Source organism: Plectropomus leopardus, chromosome 9, assembly GCF_026936395.1.
Source record: "Plectropomus leopardus strain MGB_pleo_1.0 chromosome 9, ASM2693639v1, whole genome shotgun sequence".
Classification (NCBI taxonomy): domain Eukaryota; kingdom Metazoa; phylum Chordata; class Actinopteri; order Perciformes; family Serranidae; genus Plectropomus; species Plectropomus leopardus.
The window spans coordinates 10,351,712-10,372,392 of NC_142184.1; the positions used below are offsets into that span (position 1 = coordinate 10,351,712).

Here is a 20,681-nt window from a genome sequence, read left to right on the forward strand (position 1 = left end):
TAAACAAATTGCCCTGCTTCCTGAACGGGATGGGTCACTTCTTTAAATTACGCCAACTGTAATGTTTCTAACGAGCACTTTGTCAATTACAGCCTCTGAATAATGTGTCTTTTTTTCCAACACAATCATAAATTCTCTTTAATGATCTAAATTAAAAGTGCACATTCAATACATTCAATTAATTTGGAGTGGAGCCGTTACTGATAATCACCGGGAGTATTATTACATTGATTTGAGCTTGATTTAGTTATGACTGCGTCATGGTGAGGTCACACAATGTGTCTCTGTAATAAGCGTGACATGACTCCAGCTGGTATGTACAGCACAGTAAAAGCTCTGGCCACTAGATGGAGCAGAGATGATTATTTTTCTGTGTGGAGAAAAAGTTCATATGGTGAAGATGGCTTCTTAAACAAGCATGCGCCACAGAGGGATTTTCATAAGCAGTTATTAGTTCAGCTGAGTCAAATTCAGCTGGGATGACTTATGCAATATAGATGAAGTTAGTGGGAGGAGGAGCCGCAATTTTTAGGAATCTACACTATTAATCATCTATCTGAGAGCTATAATCACCACAAGAACGGCTATTTATATCTGACAGAGCAGCCCAGCAAACCCGACTGAACCAGCAGTTTCTCTGTCACAACACGAAAAAGTCACCCACACAGGCTGTGATTTCAAACTGGTGGATACACAATAATCGCCAATGCACATGAGCAACCTGGGCTGAAACTAGGGCAATTCAAAGATATTATATCGATATCGTGGTATAAGAACATATATCGTTTTGGTTTTTGGATACTGTAATACCATAAATGTTCTCTTTCGCTTGTTTTAAAAGCTGGATTACAGCAAAGTGATGAAATTTTCTGAACTTAAATACAAACTGTTATAGGACATGAGTCAAACCTTCAATAATAAAAAGGTAAATGATACTAATAATGATAACAACAACAACAACAATTGAACAAAATAAAATAAAATAAAGAAATAAAATAAAATAAAAATCTTTTTTTCCAAACCAAGAGCTTTTTATAAAAAAAAATAAAAAATCATTGCAGTACTAATACTGGGGTATTTGGCAATTTATATTGTGATATTTAATATTCTCCATGTTGCTCACCATCATAGACTGTATACAAATGGATGCAGCCACGGTGATGTCACCCATTTCGAAGTCTCAAGTTCAGCAAGTTCGGTCAACGCCATATTGGTTTCTTGGGGCCAGAAAACACCATTTTTGGACAAGAGACTGCAGCTGTGGCAGAGCGAGCGGGTGGATCAGACTGACAGACCATAGCAACGCCTCATTATACAGAACTTTTATTTTATTTTAGAACCTAAATAAAATGTAAACAGGTGAGTTATATAAAAATTTACCTCCCCTGTGGCTGACCTGAATGGGGAAATTAGCTATAGCTACTGCAACAGCAAATATTTGGTGCTTTTGCTTCATAAGTGTCAAAATAGTTGCTTTCTGTTGCTCTACTGATCAACTGCTAAAAATCTAAATCTTCATTTGTCATCTCATGATGTATTTACTATCCATCACAGCGCAGCAGACAGTGCTGCTTCATCAACCAAACACGACCTATTCAACCTCAATAAAAGGCCAGCCTCGGACCCTGTGGGGTTAAGACAAGCATCGAGCCCTCATGTAAAAACGAGACGGCGGGAGGAGATGAAAGATCTGTCAGTCTTTGTGTTTGTCTCTCCAGAGACGCTGCAGGGTGCGGGTTTGGCTGTAGTTTGCAGCCTGAGGTTGGCATATAGACAGCTTGTTATGTAGTGTGCTACAATGAAATTTCCCAGTGGAGACTTGGAGACGATACAGATGTGGCCCCCATCACAAAGAAACAAAGAATAATCATGTTCATTATAATAAAGCATGACCTAAGATGTAGAAATCTGAACCCCTCTGACGATGAGCAGACAAAGCATGAAAAAATGTAACACCTAATTTTCATTTTATAAACAATTAACACCATATTAAGTTTGAAAGTTGTACAATCAGCCAACAGGAGAATTTCTGTCTCCTGAGTAAACTGACAGTCAGTGTTTAATACTTCATGCTGGTTAAATGTCATGTCCAGACTGCAGCCTGTCTTATCTCAGTTTCCCGTTTTCATGCATTATTGATGAAGGCCGGTATCACACACACACGCAAGTCAGTGTCTGCTCTCAATGCTTATATGTTCTTTTGAAGACGCCCACTGCAATCACACAAAGCCAGAAATAATTATAGATTATACATTTCTGAGCTATTTTACTTTAGATTTCTTGAGAAAACCTGCACAGTAAAGTATCCAGTGACTGAATTCACCCATTTAGACAAAGACAAGTAGCCAAAGGAAATCAGAATAAAACCTGGGAGCTGCTACAAACAGTGATTGTGCCATCCACTACACTTGTGGTAAAGGGAACACACTAAGTTCAGTGTTTCACACATAGATTTTACAGTTCCTTTATAATGCTCTGACAATAGCTGTCACTGATGTAGCTGACCTCTGACCCTGACTGGTAACAGAGACCTGCATGATTAATGATGACTTCACTACAGTCCAGTCGCCAGAATAAAATGTTGGCTTTGTCCATTTCTGCAAACCACAGTTACATTTTTACATATCATATCGGCATTTCTTATGTGTAGTTCAAATTACGCGTATATGAGCTGAATTACTCATCAGAGGGAGGGGTGATGGTGGATGGCATGACACCTGGGCGAGACAGCTGATAAACAGGCCGTCGAAAAGCATGCCACTGTTTAACCAGTGACATTTGCACCTGTGTTTGTGCCGACAAAAATGGTGTTGTTATTTGTCATTTTATGAGAGGTCGGGGCATTTCTTGCCTTGTTTGTAGCAGGTATCTTTTAACAAGAGTTTGGGACAATTTCAGCCATGTTTGTCGCAACAAAAAATTGTATTTTTAAAATTCTTTAACATGAGTTCGGGACATTTCCCAACATGTTTATAGCAGCAACAGTTGGTATGTTTTAACGAGATGTCGAGACATTTCCATCCATGTTTTGCAGCAACAAAAGTGGATATTGAGTATTTACATCTGGACATTTCTAGCCTTGGCTGTAGCTACAAAATTAGGTTTTTTGAGTTTTTTTTATGAGAGTTCGGGACATTTCCCATCATGTTTGTAGCAACAATAGTGAATATTATTTATTGAGACATTGGGACACTTCCAGCCATGTTCTGTGGGGACAAAACTGGGTATTTTAACTAGACAATGGGATATTTCTAGCAATATTTGCGGTGACAAAACTGGGTGTATTTTCAATGGGGTGTCATAACATTTCCAGCCATGTTTGTGGCAACGAAACCAGGTATTCTAAGCCGAAAAATGATGTTTTCCTTAGTCTGACCACATGTTGACCAGAGTTGAGACAACAAAAGACTGAAACGTAAGCAAATGTTACATGACAGCGTATCTGTTTCCATATGGAACATACAAATTTAACACACCTGTGGTTTGCAGAAATGTACAATGCCAATATTTTTTTGGCAGTTGAGTTTCCTCGTCTTCCAGGTTTTTTTTTTTTAATTGCAAAAATAAGTGATATCAGCTTTTTGGTTTTAGTCTTACGTTATGGCAAGAAAGTCTAATCTCTCCAAAAAGAAATCCCACTGACAGGATCCTTAATAAGTAGGCGTACTGGCAGTGCAAAAATAATAAATAAAACACCAAAGGCCAGAACTACTCAGAACAGTCTGAGTACACAGCAAGCAGCCCTGGTTACAGGAGCTGTGGGCTGAAGGATACAGCGCAGGATTATCTGAAACCACATCTGATAGCTCATCATGACTCATGTTGTCAGCGGTCAAAAGGTATCTGTCTAGCATCATCTTCCACAGAGATCCAGTCTGGCTGTTTGTGATATCCGGAAAATTCATGAACACAATGAGGCTCAGGATATTATGGAGAAATTAGAACCTGTAACAAATATACATTTTGTTTTTTATAATAATAAATCTGTGTGATACAACAAGGGCGGGCTGCATCACAGCAGAGTGATTCATGTGAATGATGTCATCATGCAGTCAGTCCAAGTTCCTTTTCTTCCCCGGAAAAGGACGTCTAGAAAGGCAGTCGGACATTGTGATATATTTTCTAATGGCTGTCCTGCAACTGCAAGTAGCAACAGAGAGCACGATATTTTATTAGCAGCTTCTCTGACAGTGGCGGTCAAATCTGCTTCTATCAGTCTTTGTTGTATTACAAGCAGCAGAAAAGCAAAATAAGTACAAGTATTAATGTGATATTTTAATTTCATAGATATACATAATATAAGAGAAAACACACCCTGATGGAAACGTTAATTTTAATTTCATAGATATACATAATATAAGATTAACGTTTCCATCAGGGTGTGTTTTCTCCAGAGCTGCACAGTGCTTAAAGTCAGAGTTTCAGCTGCTGTCGTAAGAATTGACCTTGAGCATTAGTGACTGTGTGTTTAATCAAATAAAGGGAAAAAGGTGTTTCTGCATTTTTATTTATGCTGTTAAAATATGGCTTAAACACTGCGCAGTGTGATAAATCCCAAAAATCCTGTACTTTGCAGCAAAATTAGAAATGTCCATTTGAACCACATCCTACACCGAAGCACAAGACTAAGAGTCCACAGCCATGCTAGCGTGTCTTTGAGGCTGCATTTAGACACAGCAGTGTTTGAGTTTTATAATTACATCAGAATGCTAATATGCTCACAGTGACAATGCTAACTCGTTTAGCAGGTATGATGTTTACCATGTTCGCCACCTTAGTTTTGCATGTTAGTAGCACAGAGTGCAGCTGATGGAAATGTCATTTAGCATTTGTCTAAAGCGAGTTACAAGAATTGCAATCGAACTCTACAGGAGCAAAAGCTAGATGTTATCCAAAAAGAAGTTTTTATCCATGGAAGAATGAATGTGTTTAGCAATTCATAGGAATCTGCTTGTGGTGTTATTATTATTCTGTGTGCAATATACGCATTTGTCTGAAGGTAAAAAGCTCATGAAGTTTCCAAAGTTAGCTTGATGAGTCCATCATCTGGGGAACGTGAATGTGTTTGATGGCATATCTTGACTTTGAACAAAAGATCTAACGTAGAATTTCACATTTTATTACGTATACCTGGATCCAAGCACAGGCGGATTATAAATCAATGGGCCCAGATATACAGATTGTGTGTCTTTTTGTGGTCTTTTTGTGTCTCCTTGTGGTTGTTTCGCAACTTTTTGTCATTCAGGTGTTTTTGAAGTAGTTCTATGTCTTATTGAGGTAATTTTGTGTCTTTTGTGGTATTTTTGTGTGCCTTTGTGGTTGTTTTGCCTATTTGTCTATTTATTTCGTTTCTTTTTTTTAATGACATTTTGCAAATGAAGGCCAGGGAGCCCGCAAAAGCTTTGGGCCCCTGGGCCTGTGCCAGGTAGGTTTGTTCAGTAATCCATCATTGTTTCTCAGATATGTGTGGGTTTTTTGTTGTTGTTGTTTTTCTTTTGTGTTTTTATCATTCCATATAAACAGATTGATCAGGAAGATACTAAACAAACAAAAAATCTCCACCTTCACTGATCAGAATTATTACAAATCAAGATGTTCAGATTACAGATATTCTTAAAGCCTCAAGCTGTCCATTTGTTGCACCTCGGTGCAGATGAAATAGAAACAGACGACCGAGCGACTAGCTGATTCAAAACACACAGACGAGCCTAAAAGCAATCATGAGAGCGTTACCACCAGTTGCCTTCACTGTCCCCACTGGCACTCCCGATATCACAAAAACTGCAGAGTTTCATTACAGAGAACTGCAGTGACTTTCTGCAGAGCTCAGGGACGAGGCACTGAGGCACGAACGCAAATGGGTGGAGAAAAATGGAACATGACCAAATTTCAAGACCTGGAAGATGAATCAGAGTATCTGCAGCCCAGTGAAAATCATCCTATCACCATAATATCGAGGGATGTAATCAAGTTATACTTATCATCTTTGGCTTGACTGAAAGCACATGTCAAGATCAGCTGATATGTTGAAACTAGATTCATCGATTTTGATTAAAAGGACAGCTGCACTTGTGAAAGACAAATGGTGGGTTCAAATACCTGTACTGCCATGCTACTTAGCATGCCTGAAAAAGACTCAGTATATCCCACTCTTAATACATAGTATGTCAAATGCAGTATGCAAAAAATACCAGGATGTCCAACTACATCCAGTCACATTTTGCAAAATGCAAGCCAGCATGCTTTTCTGGCTATTCTGACCCACAATCCTCTGCATAGCCGATTATGTCACATAGACAGCAAGCAGACAGCTCATTGACGGCTGACAGAAGCCGAAATGACTATTATCAATAATCGCAAATAATCTACAATGTATGCAGATATCACTTAAAAGTTAAAACTACTTATGATGCAAAGCAACAGCCGCAAAGCCGACCTTTGTCTTCTGCAAGTTTGGGAATTTGTTGTATTAAAATTTTAACGTTAAAATTTGCTGTGTTCCAAATTGCATATTTTTTTGTTCTCCTTCAATTTTCACACTAAGGTCTGCAATGGATATATGAGGAAGAGGGTCAAAGTTATAGGCGCTATGTTATGACAAAGTACCAAATTGTGTGCATACTTCGTGCAATAGTAGACACTGTATAGCTGCAATACGTACAAAAGTAAAAAGAAAAAGTTTGCATTTCAGAATGCAGTTTAAGCTGTAATCCTAAATCCTCACCTGCTCCAGCGATGTTGCTCGCCTTTCACCTTATTATATATATCAGATTCAATCCCTCCATGGTAAGAGTATGAATACAAGATTACTTGCCTGTCCAAAAATAGATCTCTCCCTCTCTGTCTTCAGCACATTTCTCAGAAAGTCTCAGGAGGCTTTGATTCCTAAATGGACGTTTGCCAGCCGAGCGCTAAGACCCTTCTGAGCAGCATCAAACATACACCAGGAGCATCTCTGCCTCCTGAAGCTGACAAACAGCTGAAGATGTTCATGACAAACAATTGTGTGCTTAGTTTTAACTGGTTCTGTTTTATGTATCAAAGGAACAGTGTGAAAGTTTTGGGGAGATTTAGTGGCATCTGGATGGCAGATTGCAACCAGCTGAAACTTCTCCTGGTAAGAATTTGTTCAAGAGGTTTTCACCAGGAGCAGAATTATCCGCAGATGTCTCCTCCACTCTAAAACAAACGTACTAGGGAATTTAACTGTAAAAACACTAAATAAAGCAGTTTCATGCTACAAATCAGTGTTTATCCAATGCTGTTCGGCATGACCGAGATGAGTCGATAGCTCAGCAGGTGCTAACATGTGCTAACCTTTTTTCTTTGATAACTTATGATCCGGAGGTTTTTACCAGGAGCCCAATTATCAACAGAGGTCTCTTCCTCTCCAAAATAAATGGTATTAACTATTTAAACCTTTTGAAACACCACATAAAGCAGTTTCACATTTTTTAAAAATCTGTATTGTTCCTCCGCTCTTGTCACAGGGGGGCTGCAACTATGGTGGCCGATGGAAAAATGTGTACGGCCCTATCTAGAGCCAGTGTTTGGTTTGCCCCCTCTGGGCTAATGTAGAAAGATGCTGCTGCAACATGGCAACCTCTCTGGAGGAGAACCTGCTTCCTATGTAGATAAAAACAGTTAATTCTAAGGTAAGACAGATACAACAATCCCTTTTTTCAGTGGATTATACACTAAAGAAAAGATACTTTTTATAATATATTCTATTTCTGCCAATATATTCCCATAAACCCTACACAATGGATCATTAAAGACTGTCATAAACTGTCCCCATGAAGCTGACAGGTGTGATAAATGAGACAGGACATCCTCTTTAACAAATAGGAAGAGTGACAGAGTTTCACGCTGGACACGTGTACAGACAACAACAATTCCTGTTTACAATTCCTGAAGCTTTAAATACACACATGCATGTGTCTCTTCCTTCAACTCTGAGATAACATCAGTAGGTCAGTGTCAACCTTAGCAGGACTTATCCTTGTTTTGTGGAGTAAGAATAGACATCCAGAGCATAAATTTAAAAGAAAGAAAATCATGAGGTGACATGAGGCCTACATGCACCAAAACCAACAGCTAATGCCCTTGTAAAATATGTCTAAAAATGCCTAGCTTCAGTCACCAAATGGGTGGTAGTAGCTCCGTCTGTGGTCACCTGGTTTGGGAATTGAAGGGTCGCCAGTTTAAGTCCCCATGTAGACCAAGTATGGAGTGTGGGCTGGCAGCTGGAGAGGTGTCAGTTTGCTCCTTGATCACTGCCGAAATGCCCTTAAGCATGGCACCAAACCCTCAAACTGCTCCAGAGGCGCCAAATTATGGCTGACCCCTACGCTACCCCTCTGCCGTAATTGCTTGTTTTTTGTGTGTGATAAGAGAGATGTGCAAAAGTTACATATCAACTGCCTTGTGTGGACTGACAAATCATGAATTAAAAAAAATATATATTAAATTTAAAATAATATTAAATTGAATTAATATCTTTCAAAAATTTAAAAAAAAGTGTCACCACAGTTAAATCAAAATAAAAAATAAAAAACCTTAATTATGTACACACAAAGCAAAAATAATCAAATAATATAAACATAACATAACATAAAAAATCAAATAATAAAGCAATGCTTTAGACAGGCATGGTTCACAGTGCTGCAGAAGGGTAAAATGATGATTCATCCAGCAATTCTTTTCCATATTCACCAGTCACATATACCTATATCTCTGTATTGTACAGCATGCTTCTCACTCCAGTTAAATAGCTCATAAACTACTTTTGATTTTACTCAAACACATCTAATAAGACCATCTCATGTCCATCACAATCACCAGTATTGTTCATAGCATCCTATCATGAGACCAGCCCACCTAAGGGCCAGTTTCCACTGTGCAGGGAGAACAATGAATGTACTACTGTGGGCTTCTCTACTGTATATGGGTGGTTTCCACCTGAGCCCCATGACTGAGACACATGTGTCAAATAAAACCACACTGCTCCTCGTTTTACTCATGAAACAGCTGCAGCAGAGAGCCAAACCCATGCTGTTGTAATTCTCATTGATACCGGATCACATGCGTCCGTGACTACTTTGTCTCCCCACAGCTCACTCATTCACTAAGGCGGGTTGAATCTGCTCCATCACATCACGTATCGCCTTACCTTTGCACTCCTTATATCCCCGCTTAGGTCTTATTGATAAGGTATAGCTTCCCCTGCATATTGATCGTTCAGCTGTCTCCCCAGCTGCTTTTGCCGGGGAGGGGAGCCGCCGTGCAGCCGCTAACCGTGTTCATCCTCCGGTACTACTGGAGCTCACACACTCGCCTCGTATTGAGCCACACTCACCACGCCTTCACCCACCGGCTATTATGTGAACAAGCCCCGCATCCCCTCCCTCCTCTCTCCTCCCTCCTCCCTCCTCCCTCTGCCTCTCATCCAGCAGCTGCCGGCCGGCCTGATTCACACTGAATCCTCATAATAATAAGGTGTGATGTCCTCAAGGCTGCCTGTGTCGCATCCCTGTGGCTATATGATATTAAACTCTATATATATACTACATATCATCCTATTTATCCATTTTTATTTGTCTCATAACAGGTCAAAAAACAAAGTTCCCTTTTTATGCTCATCAGTAATGATCTTAAGTTTTTTTTTTCCCGTGTGTTATTATCTCCAGCATATAATATTCATATGCAATGTCTATTACTCAATATTTAATTTCTGATATCCTTATTGTATCATATAACATCAGTTTATTGTTTATTTAGATGCTCATTAGTTGTTTCAATGACTACAATTACTCCTACTTCCGGGGGTTCATATTAAAATGATATTGTTTAACAAACACATGATTACAGTGCACCCAATCCAATAAAGTCAGGGCTTATGAAAAATAAATTAAGTGATGACAAACCTATGGAAAACATGACAGTAAACCAACTCAAATTACTGTGTGATTACTTAGTTTATACCGAATATCAATAAAGTACTTATTAGGTACCTGTTGGGCTGTAAGCACAATGAAAAAAGACTTACGGTTAGGGAAAGCGGAGTTAACACTTTGTTTAAGAGGGACCAAAATTTAAATTACACTGCAAGTATCTCTTAAATTATTGTTTAGGCCTACCTATTAGAAGGTACAATAGTATTACTACTGGGTAACAAGGCAAGAATAATGGCGTAACAGTGATGATATTTAAGTGAAATTATTCATATTATATCATATTCAAAATGATGATATATTAATTATAATGCATGTAAAGTTTTCTTTTGTAGGTTAAATTATGTGTTACTACTGAAGTGTAAATTGCATTGCTGTATATTAAAGTATATTTTAAAGACTTTATTTAATTTCCCAATTCATCTATTTATCTTTTTCTATTGCTGCTTTTTCTTTAGCTAAGTTTAGATGCAACACCTACTTTGTGTCTTTTTTAAGACACAGCTGTTGCAAGAGGACCCTGTTTGTACCTTGTAATTATTCAATATGTACTGAGTAATTTTAAAAAATATGTTGTTCTAGGTCCCTCTAAGTGCAACATTTTTTTCCTCCTGTGTTTCATCAGATTAGTCTTTGGCTGAGTTAGCATACATGGATGGACTACTGAACAGGTCTGCCAGGAACAGGCCCAGAGCCCCAAAGCATGGCAAAATGACACTCACATTAATGTGAGCTGACCAGGGAGAGTCTCATTTGGTCTCATGACCAAAAAAGACACAAAATGACCTCAAAGAAACACAAAAAGTCCACAAAGAAACACAGAACAACAACAAGGAGTCACAAAATGACTTCAAGAAACCTAAAAAAAGATTCATGATGACTGCAAACAGATATAAAACAACAAAATAAGATGCAAAACCACCAAAAAGTGTGTGTCTCGCTGCTGTGAAAGAGAGGTGGTGGGGCCCTTAGCATGTCTGCGCCCAGTGGCCCATTGTTTCATAATACGCCCATGGCTGCATAATAAGGCCTCTCCTACCTGCCTTGTTCAATAACTGTAGACACTTTCAGAAAATAAATTATGTTTTACTGTATCATTATACTGTTTTAACACCTTTCTTTTAAATGTCTGTATGAGGTGTCTGTGTTTCAGTAAACATGACTAAAGGGGATTCCCGACAGTTCAGCTAACAGGTTTTTTATGTATGTTTTAGTCTGCTTGGATGCACAGTATTTGCACAAAGGATTTTTTTCCCCCTGACTTCCACTGACCTGCGGCAATAAAACAGGATCTGTGCTAAAGTGCTAAAAACATGAGCTGCTGAGGAGGATGCATTTAGCATGAGACAACTGACAAAACACAGGAACCACTGACAGCGCAAACATATTTGATTTTATCACAATGTGTAGGAGCATCAACACCAACTGAACACTGACAAATAAGATCATTTGACAAATGTTCAGGACCCTGAGGTTTGTTTTTAGCATATTTAATGACAAAAAGAGTTATTTTTAAAAAGGACTTTACAGCTTAATCTAAGTTGACCTACATTGAAAAGTGGGTCAAAGTCGGACACTCAGCACTATTTCCAGTAGAAAGTTTACATGTTGTTCAACAGCAAAAAAACAGACTCAATGAATTATCCTTTTTTTAAATTGTCCCTGTTGGCCTCATGTTGTGCAGAAATATGCTGAGCACATTTTAAATACCAGTTTGGTGGCTGTTATTATGCTACTAAGTCAGTTATTACATTTAAGTCACTTTACACATCACTTAACATCTCTGACACGAGCAATTCAAAAGACGCAATACTGCTGAACCTTGGTGTGCGTTTCACGCGTGATATTCATTTCAGCTCAGGAGTGACAGTGCCACTGAAATATTCATCACTGTCTTTACTCTTACTCCGCTGGTAATTTTCCAAAGAAGCACACAAACACAGCTTTGTTAAAGTCCCAAAAAACGGGTATTTCATTCAACTCCTCAAGTAAATATCAAGATAGACCATCAAAATACACTGACTTACTGCATTTTGCATTAAGACTGATAAATAAAGATAAACTGTACTGTTATTTCTGTATGTCCTCAGATTCTACAGTAAATACTATACTGCAGCCTGTTAGCCGAGCGAGGCTTCCCCACCCCCACCTCCCCCTCTACTCGTGGATTTCTGACATCAGACATGAATAAGTATCTCATTAAGATCCCCCAAAACCATCTGTCCAGTGAGTCTCCTCCTTACAGGAAAATGCTCTCATAAACAAAAGAGTACGATTCCCTCTTTACCCTCGTTGCCCTCATTAATTCTATCATCAATGGCAAGCTGTACTTTTAATACATTCAGAGGATACATCCGAGACAGTGCTTTTTTGTCAAAAGCTAGCAGATCCAGCGACATAAACATTAACTGTACCTTTTACAATACAAGACTAAAGTCAGCATTAATGTATGTACATTTTACACTGTAGGTTGCTTTTAATTTTTAAGCCATTTTACTTTAAACCTACAGTGTATTGCTGCAAACAGGGTCATGAAATTTTACATGTTTGCGTGCAACTTATCATCAGTCTCTCCATCACTTTGCACAATACAAAAAGCCAAAATCTACTTTAAAATTGTGTGCAAGATGAAACTGGAGCTGAATTTTTGTACTTTTTATGCATAATTGACTTTGTGTGTGTGTGTGTGTGTGTGTGCGCGTGTGTGTGTGTGTGTGCACAATTACTCTTCAGTCTCCATTTAAACATAGTCAAATGTTTCTTGGCAGATGCTTTATATAAATACAAACACAGATCCCATAACAATAGAAACTAAAAGGAGCCGAGCAACAACATAAAGTTAATCCGTGGTCTCATAAAGAAATACTTTGAATAAGCGCCATGCAAACATTGTGTTCTGACTGTAAAAAACATTCTGAGCAATGAATGGAAAAATAATCCCATGCATGTGATTAGAAAGTTTTGGAAACTTGGGCAAGTCTCTATAAGCAAACACAGTGGAAATAAGGAGCCTTCATTGGGCAACGATGCCCACCAGAAACAATTGCATAAATGTGTCTGGTTTTGGAAATGTTGCGTGTTATCACTGAGATTTTTGGGAAGCACAAATTAATTTCAGTTTAAACTTTCCACTAACAATATACAAAAGCATCATAATTGTAGCTGACAGATATTTTAGGATATGTTGTATATTTCAACTTTTGCAACAGAAAAACACTTCAGTATTCACTTCATGTAGCACAGACCAAATAATGTTCTATAATGATGACAGATTTGTTATCTGTAGCGACAACTGAGTCTCCTTTTTGACTGTTGTTTTAGTTGTCTTTTAGGATATAGAAGTAGATGACAGTCAGCATAACACTTCACTTATGTCCTGATAAACCTTGGCTCATATTCCAGGATGTTGTTTTGATTGCAACATAAAGCGCTTAGTGACAAACGGCTGCTATGATTGGCAGACAGCTGCCCTCCGTTTAGTGAAAAGAAAGGTAGAGGACTGTCTATTCACACCTACTGTTGGCCTCCATCTATTTATTTTATTATTCATTCTTCACACAGACAGCATACAATTTAAAGCAATTGCACCAGAGTTAGCTGGTGGCTAATTTGAATATGTTGTGCCTGAGCAGGTCAGCGAATATACTGTACTACTTCAATATAAATGACACAATACATAAAAATCAGTGTGAGATCATAATTAAAATCACTATGATAATTACAATACAAGACAATCACTGGTGCCGACTATGATTAAAGCTTAAGGCTGGTTCTTCCTCCCTAGTGTTTGTGGGCGACCCACTTCTACATTCTTACAAGTGACAGTTCACCCAAAAATAAGAAATACATATTTTTCCTCTTTACTAGGAGTGCTATTATCGATCTAAATTATTTTGGTGTGAGTTGTCACTTGTTGGAGATATCGTTCATAGAGATGTCTGCCCTCTCTCCAGCACTTGGCAGTTTTTGGTGCACAAAGCGCCAAAACAATGCGTTTGAAAAACTCAACAGCAATGTTACTTTCCAGAAATCATGACCCGGTTACTCAACATCATCATTTTTATTTATTCTTTTTTAGCTTTGAGCACCACAAGCAGAGTGCCATCTAGTTTCATTATACTGAAGAGACAACAGACCTCTCTCTGACAGATATCTACAACACTGCAACTCAACACCTAAACTATGTAGATTTATAATAGTGCTACAGGTAAGATGAAAAATATGTAGTTTTTATTTGGGAGTGAGCTGAGAAAGCAGGTCGACTTAAAGGCTGTAATTCTGAACTTGCAGTCACCTCGAGTAGGTGCTCTCTACTGCCACTGCCACTGTCAGGATCTTCTAAGGAGAAGAGCTGCAAGATTATGGGTTATTTAAAACATCAGGCACACATCACAGTAAAATAAGAAGTTATCAAAATAAACGAAATTATATTTTTCAGGATAATACAGTACTAATGATTCCATGCCTTTTTATCTGGTATTTCAGGTCATGCACTGTGTTTTTAGCCAATGTTTGCACTGGCTGCTACTGCTCATTAAATCCTCACAACACTGTTTAAACGATGATGTATTAGTCTTTCTAATTACGTCCATGTGTTCAGTTATCTAATGGCACACAGCCAGTGTGTCGCTGTCAGTCTCCACACTGTATTTGTGGGCTACAGCCATCATGCACATGTTGTTATGGCAGAATGTTGAATGTATAAGCAGGCGGGGGGGAGTTGGAAAGGGAGGCACAAAATGGGACTGATCAATTATCACACCAGTAACCTGTTGTATTTCTGTGGTTTGACAATGTAGATTTTGGCTGTGGCAGGTACATGTTTAAGCATTTAGCCCCCTGTTTAAAATATCCTTAGTACAGCTTGTTTTTTTCAGGCTGTAATCAAATCAAAATTGGCATAGTATTCCACCAACTTAGCACCTAGACACAAAATGACTACAAAAGTCCAAAAAGAAACACCAAATTAGCCCTAATAATACACAAAGTCACCTCAGATACACCTAAATAACTACAGCAAGTAACAACACAACCACAGGGAGTTAGAACATGACAAAAATTCACACAAAATTACCTCAAAGGATACAAAAATAACTACAGACACACAGTAACTATCAAAATGGGCTAATCAACCACAAACAGATTCAAAATGACTACAAAGAGTCACAAAACAACCACAAGGAATACAACATCACTAAAACACATAAAATAACTATGAGACACCTAAATGACTACAAAAATTACCAAAACCATAAAAAGATGCATATGGACTAAAAAAGAGATGCAAAACCACCACAGAGTCTGTGTGTCTTGGTCCTGTGTAGGAGAGGTGGAGGGGGGCCCTACCATATCTGTGCCCAGGGGCCCTTTATCTCAATTCATTTTACTGTTTTGCAATTTACCCAAACTATATGATTATTTTTGACCAAACAAGCTTAAGCTTTACCATAAAATAACATGTTCAACCAAATCATGCTTCATAGACAGAACTATCTGTACTGAAGTATCAAGTATTTAAACACGACACTCACTTGAGAAATAACAAAGGGCATTGTAGTCTACAAACTCTGGGGGCCTCCCTCAGCTGGAGGCCCTCAGTAATCAGTGCCGCTTTTCACCCCACAACAACACCCAGAATAATATGTGTTGTCTAGTCTTTTGTGTCCGTCCACTGTGACTGAATGTGAAGCCCTGCAGGTCCTGCTTCATGTCTCCTCTTCTGACTGTAACTCGGTTTGCTTTTCATATGTCTCTGAGCTTTTGTGGCAAATAAAATGTCTACATACTGGCAAATTCTGTTTCCTATTCGAGTTGTGTCTGTCTCCAATCATCATCATGTCATTTAAGGCGTTATTTTTAGTTATTTTTTTAAGTCTGTGCTTTCCAGCAGGAGCACATTTGCATGAAATTTGCATTGGTAAAAAGCAGACTTCAACCAGTTCAGCAGGATGATGCGAATGCAAATATTGAACTTGAATTTCCATTTTGTAATCGAAAGCAAGTGCCCCCAGTGGGCCCACAACACCAGCTTCTCTAGCTACATACTGCCCCCAAGTGGCAGATAGGAGTCCATTGGGGAGACAAAACTTGGTGAGCAGAGAGCAGAGTGAGGAGCGGAGGAGGAGACCAAAGACAGGTTGGTGTGTCTGCACAGGAGCTGGAGGGAAACAGAGACATGAGGGTCGACAGAGTCTCCAGGTTTGTTATGATTTGGGTGCAAATACCTGCTTAACTGGACTGCTGAGAGAAATGCAAGATATAGGCCAGAAATAATTACCAGGGTGAATAAGTGCTGCTGCTGTGCTTTGTTGTTTTGGTGCAAAAGTGGACATTAGTTTAAGTAAAGCGGCTTTGCAATGTATTCTTATGGAAATTCTTTCTATGACTGATCATCATTGATGGCTTTCAAGGTCACTCTATACATATAAGGAGAGTTTGACCTCTGAGCATAATAATTGTATTAACTTACCATTTATTGATTTGTTTTTTCTCATGCTACAAAAACTGTGTACCTTCCATTTTTATCAAATTGCACAGGGACATAGGGTGGGGTCAGCTGGGACATTGCTTTTATAGCAAGCAATTACATCCATGCCATTCACCACGCTTATATACTCTAACTATTGCTTAGATTTTATTCAAAATTTTAAAATCTACAGTGTGTATGTGCATTTTGGCTCTTTTTTAATTGATCTTCTACCATACTATTTTTAGTTATGCTACAAACAAAGAACATATCCCTAGAAAGCTCGTTTTCTGGCCTATCAGTTTGTCCAATGAATTAATTTTTAATTGGCAGCTTGTGTCACAGACTGTTTTATATATCGTGTGTCCTTCTGAGTTGCAGTAGCGTGGAGAAAAGTTTCAGGGTACTTCCACTGTAGGGGTGCTCATGTGTGGGAGTTTTAGGTCAAGAAAAAAAAAGACAGCAGTTGCTGTTGGAACTGTTGCACCATCTTACTGTTGCATCCCGTTTATTGTTGAATTACTTATTTAGTTAGGTGAACTCAGGATGCTCGGCTACACTAGCACAAGAGTCCAAAGTGTGTCTGCTCTCCTTGGGACGGTTGGGACAATAATACTTTTAGTTCCTGCTAGGGGTGGGCGATATGGCCCTAAATAATCTCATAATATATCAAGCTATTTTTATGATAACAATATTCTTTATGACAATATGACAAAGGTGTTCATTTTAAATGTCAGCATAAATGTATCAGTTTACGTTCAAATTTTCAGTGCGGAGCACTTAGCAATTTTGCTTTCAGTCATGCTTGTTGTTGCCATGTGTAACTGTATGACATCATTATGTCAACATGTTGAAAAAAGTAGACAAAAACAAGACAAAGGCTTTTCCTAATCAAATAAGACCTCGTGAAGTGACTGAGTGAATGTTTATTGCATGACCTTTGTAAAGGCCTAAATTTCAACCCCTGCACATATTTTAAATGTGCAGAGCTCAACTGTTTAACACTTTACCAACTCTCAAATTACTTTTTTTTCTTTTTTTTTTGGCCTGTGGTAACCAAATTAAGCCATTAGATGCTACTGAAATGAAAACTCGAGAGACAGCTAAACTCCATCTCTCAGTAATGTATTTCCAAATGATGTCTTTCTGCTCAAACAAGTGACATTGTAAATAAAAGGGCTTTCCTATTAGGACTGAAATGTATTTATTTCAGTTTAAATAATACATATTTTAGCCCACAGTAAGGTGTCCCAACCAACCTCACACTCCTCTAATGGAGAACAACTCATCTTCATACAGACAGCACAAGTTTCCAGCCTACTAATATGTTAATATATATTAGGCCTATTGTACTACAGTCAGGTGTTATGTGAGGTCATTGTCTCTAACAAGGTAATAAAGCATTACAATATTACAATACTCAAAACCAATGTTTACATTTAACCAATAAAAGTAATGAAAACCAGCTGTTCGCGTTCATTAATAATATTCATCATTTAAGAAGGCTAAATAAACTTTATGACACTGGAGTTTCACTGTGTGAGCAAATAAGGCTGTAAAATCCCCTCGGGATGTTGCAGCCAATGAGAACCATGCTGACATTGACAGCCGAGGTGCATCCTGGTAGTGGTAGTCGGCTGGTCGCCTGCAGCCCGTCAGCAGCGCTGTGCTCGCGGCTGTGGAGGACTACAGAGCTCCGGGTTCTGCACAGAGGCAGCTGCGTTGACAGCGGTTGGTACTAAGCGAAGTACGGCGGCATAAATATCGTCCGTCTGGGTTTTTTTTCAGGGGTTTAACGTTTCCAAAAGTTGACCTCTGCAAGTATGCAGTCCGAATCGGGAATAGTTCCCGACTTCGAGGTTGGAGAGGAGTTTCAAGAGGAACCTAAAACGTACTACGAATTGAAGAGTCAACCCTTGAAAAACAGGTCAGTTCTGTGGACAGTTATTTCCCACGCTGGAGCGGTTTTGGTGTTTGGGTGATAATTAGGCTGCAGACTTTCTGAGTTATTGTCCAGAGTCGGTGCATGTATGAGGCTTTCTGCATTGATGTTAATGGAGCTAAGCTCCGGAATGGGAGTCAACTTGCCTCCCGTTTCTTATGGTTATCCTGCTGGCATGAAGTTATGCAACACTTGGGTGTTGTCTTGTCAACATCAACTTCAAATATTAGCTCTTAGAGGAGCAGACAGGTCAGTTTAAAGAGATGCTGCTCAGCCTCACTTGTGTTGATGGTTTAAGTGCAGATAAAGCTGATGGGCGTGTTGCTGATTACATTGATTCTCCTAAAAAAATATTATTTATGGATATCTCTGCATGGCATTTTGCATGCAAAATGCAATCCGCAGAATAACTGCTTTGATTAGTCAAATAATATTATGCTACTGTTTTATCTATGTAAATTGTGGTGAAACACCTAAAATCCAACTGCATACTAAATGAAACAGATGCTTCTTGTTGTGGATCTTTTCTGGAATTCACTGCACAAAGTTTACAGATAATATCAACTAGCTGAGAGCTGATTAGAGCTCCAGAAGTGACAAAATCTCCTTTTGAATCAAGTAGCTACCTTTCTGTGTATTTATATCCAGAGCTGGATAAAAATTCTGCACGGAGAAAGTGCTCTAAATCCTTATAAAACAAACCTCCTTCTTAGAATAAATGTTCCAAACTTGAATAGTTCATATGGTTTCTCAGGATGTGAACACAAACACTGACTTATCAGAAAGCTATTTTCAGCTTTAGCATGTCGAGGCCTCTCCACACAGTCAGCTTTGAGCTGAGTCAGGTCTATGTGGTCTGACTTGACCTTTCACCCTTCTTCTAGAAGTCTACTGCACAGTAAGTGTGCTGTCTCATATATCTGTTTGATGTTATATTTAGATGCTATCAGTGCAGTTGAAGTACTAATGCTCTGTCCAGGGATTTTAGGACTTTGTTGAAGGAATAGGGCTGGACAATATATGGATATTATATCAATATTGTGATAAGAAACTTAGATTTTGGAGATTATAATAATGTAAATGTTGTCTTTTCCTGATTTTAAAGGGCTGCATATAGGCTTGTCATAATAATTACAGACAACTTATTGAGGTCATCAAAAACAATCGAGGTCATGTTCATAGATTGTATGATAAAGCCTGGTTTTTACATGCAATTCAATTCAAACCTTTAAGACTGTGTAAATCAATTTAAGGAACCCCTTATTTTTCCAAGCATGAAAATAGACATAAAAAAAATGTTAGCAACGTTAAATAAGTTAAAATAAGCAGATAACCAATACGCAAAGCAGTTAAAACTGAAATAAAGTCTTACAAAACAATAAACAATAATAAAATGTAGTAGTTAAAAGTTGAAATATACTCTAATAAACATGCTTTGGTGTACATGTGTAGATTTCTAGTTAAAGCATTTACAATCATTAAAACAAGATCTGAAATGAGGAATTTAAACAGCCATGGTGGTGGCAGAGTATATAAGCTATATATTCCATGCATGTTTGTTTACTAAAAAATGTCAGCAACATTTTTGCCAACTTGATGCCAAAAAAAAAAGCAAGGTTTTCATGACCATTATAAGACTTGGACGTAGTGCCTAGGCTAAATAAACAGAAACAAAAAACTATGCAGAAACACCTTTTACTGTCATTTCTAGTGAATTGAAAAGTTAATAGTAAAAGGGTGTACTGTACTTGCATTATTACGCTTTTATACTATCATTCTATCGGCAGCATTTAATGGTCTTAAAATGATAATAATATTGTTTATCACTGTTATTTTCAACAAAAGTAGTTATTGTGACAGGCCCAGCTGCACTACAGTAAAGTGATGTCATTTTCTGAACTAACCAGACTCTACCTACTTAGTCATTATATCCACATCACTGATGAATATTTATCAAAAAGTTCATTGTGTAAATATTTTGTGAAAACACAAATAATTGTCAACTCTACAATATCATCACATAGAAATATAATAGCATTTTGTTAAAAAATATCAAGATATTTGATTTTCTCCATGTCAGATTACTGCACAGTAAGTGTGCTGCCTGATCCTGGATGGATTACTAAAGGGTCCCACTGGGCACAGGGCCAGGGACCTCAAATGTCAGGAGGCACTCTGGCCTTCACTTACAAAATGTCATATGTCAAATTAACACATGCCAACCAGGAAGAGACTCAGGGTGTCCACAAAGAAGACACATACCAGTAAAAAGATGCATAACTACTACAAAGAGACGCAAAACCACCACAAAGTATGACCT

The 20,681-nt window shown here is 38.3% G+C and overlaps 2 protein-coding genes across 5 annotated transcripts in view; one reads left to right on the top strand and one right to left on the bottom strand.

Annotated features, from left to right (window-relative positions):
• The window catches only part of frmd4bb (FERM domain containing 4Bb), a 54,504-nt gene that overhangs the window by 23,666 nt on the left and 10,157 nt on the right, over nt 1–20,681 (bottom strand). Inside the window, exon 1 of one of the 3 annotated variants that reach the window (XM_088081946.1) lies at nt 9,173–9,340. The exons of the other annotated variants lie outside the window; for them this stretch is intronic. The gene's annotated coding sequence lies outside the window, so the exon portion shown is untranslated. Of the gene's footprint in view, nt 1–9,172; nt 9,341–20,681 lie in introns of those variants that run through there. 3 annotated transcript variants of the gene reach the window in all.
• The window catches only part of LOC121947210 (microphthalmia-associated transcription factor-like), a 52,329-nt gene continuing 49,752 nt past the window's right edge, over nt 18,105–20,681 (top strand). For both annotated transcript variants that reach the window (XM_042492150.2, XM_042492151.2), the window contains exon 1: nt 18,105–18,346. In XM_042492150.2, the coding sequence (XP_042348084.2) occupies nt 18,243–18,346 (104 nt within the window). In that variant the 5' untranslated portion in view covers nt 18,105–18,242. The remainder of the gene's footprint in view (nt 18,347–20,681) is intronic.